Source organism: Sorghum bicolor, chromosome 2 (assembly GCF_000003195.3).
Source record: "Sorghum bicolor cultivar BTx623 chromosome 2, Sorghum_bicolor_NCBIv3, whole genome shotgun sequence".
NCBI lineage: Eukaryota > Viridiplantae > Streptophyta > Magnoliopsida > Poales > Poaceae > Sorghum > Sorghum bicolor.
Genome location: NC_012871.2, coordinates 7011047 through 7014110, shown reverse-complemented (window position 1 = coordinate 7014110; position 3064 = coordinate 7011047). Strand labels below are relative to the sequence as shown.

The window sequence follows — 3064 nt, the reverse complement described above, 5'->3', positions numbered from 1 at the left end:
CCACGCCTTTCGCCTTTTGTTGCTGCTGTTTGCTTGGGCGCTCCGCTTTCCCCTCTCCGCTCCTCCTCAGCGGCGTCCTCACAGTCTCCGGTCGACGGTTGGGCGCAGCGCAGGATCGCACACGGCGCATCACCGCCTCGTGCCCGCCGGAACGGTCCCCCGAACAACAACTCCCCGTCGCGATCTGCTGGTAAGCGGTTAGAATATGTACCGCATCCGTTGGATTCCGGCCGGGGCACCGCTAATCACTGCAATCTTTCCATTCCGCAGCCGCACATCGACCGCAATTAAGCTCAAGCGAAGCGGCGCGGCCGCGGTGGTCCATCCCGGTTGGGTTCCGCCGCGCTTGCCTGGTAAGCTCTCGTTGGGATCCCCTCTAGACCTGCGGTTGCAGAACCCTCATTCCTTCTCGTCTGTGCCTGCTTCTTGTTACAGTTAAAAATGCATCGGCAGCCTCTGAACAGAGATATGCCACCTACACCTAGGTCCAAGAACTTAACACATTTCTGAGTCTCAAACTTGTTACGTACCACACATGCCTAAATCTGTAAATTGGAGCAATACATTTTCAAAGTTCGTGGGAACTAAGTAGCACCCACCCCATATTTAGGGCCGCTCATTCAACTCTTCTTGTTTTACATGGAATTCTTGCAGTCACAAATGGAAAAATCTTTCTTCGGCGGTTGCAGGTCAGTTGTTACCAGCATCAGCTATGGCGTCGTCGACTCTGCGCTCCAGGACACAAGCAGGGGAAGGCGTCCTGCCTATCGACACGCTCTATGAGATCCTGATCCGCCTTCCGGTCAAGGATCTCTGCCGCCTCCGTGCCGTCTGTCGGCCATGGCGATCTCTCCTCTCCGACCCACAGTTCATCGCTGCTCATGCCACCCGTCACCGCCGGCCGCTCATCGTCGCTGGCCACGACAAATCGTTTCGTGATGACGGCATCCTCTGCGACATCATAGACCTCTCTGGCCGGGTCATTAAGCAGATCATCCGCTCGACAGAAGACGAGTGGCTGATATCGACCCAGCGTAACCTCGCCTGCATTGCGAAAGGGACAAGCAAGAGCTGCCAGTTGCTCAACCTAGTCACTGGAGACAGATTCTCCTTGCCTGAAGGATTGTCCCAAGAACACACGCCAAGGAAGCTCGACTTCATGAATTACAGAGCTTCTGTTGCATTGGGACAGGTTGCCTCGACGGGGGAGTTCAAGTTGCTTCGTGTGATTGATAATGCCTTCTTCAGCAGCCGCTACATGCAGCTGTGTGAGGTCTTCACATTCGGTGGCAGTGGCGATGCTCGGTGGAGAGGAAAGAAGGCCGCTCAGGATCGTGTTGATATGAGCCCGCTGAGCAGAGTCGTCATCGATGGAGTTGTGTATTTTCTCTTGGACGAGGATCTGATCAACCGACAAGTTCTACCAAAAGGCATTGCTTCCTTTGACCTTCTGACAGAAGAGTGGAGGTCAATTCTCCGAGGACCTGTAAGCATCCCTGCTTACTATTCTAATCTTTCTCTGGCTGCCCTTAATGGATCCTTAGTTCTGGTCCATTGTATGTTACATGTTTCGATGGACCTGTGGTTTCTGGTGGACACTGAAAAGAACTTATGGGTCAGAAAACATACCGTAGAGATCAATTTGAGTATCCATGATGAATTCCTTGCACATCCTTTGGTGATACTGAAGAATGGGAGTATAGTTACTTATATTGGATCTAGAGGATTGTTGAGGATTTATAATCCAAGGATCAACACTTACACAGATGTGGCAGAGATGGGGTCCCGTGTTGGAATTGGTTTGTACACGGGAAACCTATTGAGCATAGCAAATGATGCCATTTAATAAAGTGAGTATTGCAATTGCCTGCTCTTCTATTATATCCAGTTAATTTAATGAGGTGAACTTTTTGGTATTTGCAATGTTGTCACTTTGCTAATTGATTTAATATTAATGAGCAACCACCCTCATGACAAGTGGAAAACGTTCTGCAAAAATGTCCTGAGAACAATATGCCTTTTAAAGTGCAGCCATTTTATTACTTGATTTTATCTGAATGAGCCAACAATCTGATAACAAGTGGAGAAGAGTCCGCAAAAGATCACCTGACACATTGTCACTCACTTGTTTCAACTAATTACTGATCGCCTGAGTTTCTCCATGAAAAATAAATGTATGAAATACAGCATCCGTACAACAAGGTACAAACATTATTGTCAACAATTCTTGCCTAGTTAACTGGAAACTGTATAGGAAATAATAGTAAACATTGATGTCACTGGATCACTTTCTTTTAACCTGTCTGGCAACACTTTTGCTCCTTTTTTCTGCATATTTTGAAACATTTTGACACTATCTCTAGCAAAGACAGTTCACGGTTCCATTATTTTTTAACCTTGGTGTATCTGTTGCAATTTTCACCTAAAAATTGCAGGAAGCAGTTGTTTGCTGGAGGAAGAAGCTTAAAACATAATCCTGAAAGCTGAAGCTGTATGGAATGGAGACAGATTCATGCTGTGCTTTTAAGAAGTTCAGGGCTCACCTCTGAAGAAGACAGAAAACTTCCGTCCACCTGCATGCTATTAATTGGATCGTATACTCTTGCTCTTACATGGCTTGAACTTGTTACGCATATATTGCTATCCTTCCATGATCAGAAATAGTAGTAGTTGATATGAATTACAGAATGTCTATTGCTTCAATTGCAGCAGGTTGCATATCCAATGTGATACTGTTTGGTCAATAGTCCCTTGTGTATGTCCTTGTCCACTAGAAACCTGAGATCGTTGAGCAACCTTGATGTCATTGTGAATATGTGATGGACGGTCATCAAGCAACTATTTACTAGCAAGATAGCTGCTCAGTGAACCCTGAAGTGTAGCCGGCTTCCGCTCATTTGCTGCCAGGTGGAATACTGGGGACGGTACCTGTACCCTGCGCGCTACGGGTGCATACGCATGGAACTTGATATGAATATTATTGGTTACCATATTTTTTTTGTTGGGAAACGATATGTATTCAAATATTCTCGGATACTAATACAAAAAATGTATTGTTTGAATA

General features: G+C 46.3%; 1 protein-coding gene across 1 annotated transcript; it reads left to right on the top strand.

Moving 5' to 3' along the window:
• On the top strand, positions 1-3064 carry LOC8078399 (F-box/kelch-repeat protein At4g19930). Its single transcript, XM_002461601.2, has 4 exons — positions 1-190; positions 271-353; positions 690-1850; positions 2436-3064. The coding sequence occupies exon 3, from the start codon at positions 713-715 to the stop codon at positions 1844-1846; it is 1134 nt and encodes a 377-aa protein (XP_002461646.1). The 5' UTR covers positions 1-190; positions 271-353; positions 690-712; the 3' UTR covers positions 1847-1850; positions 2436-3064.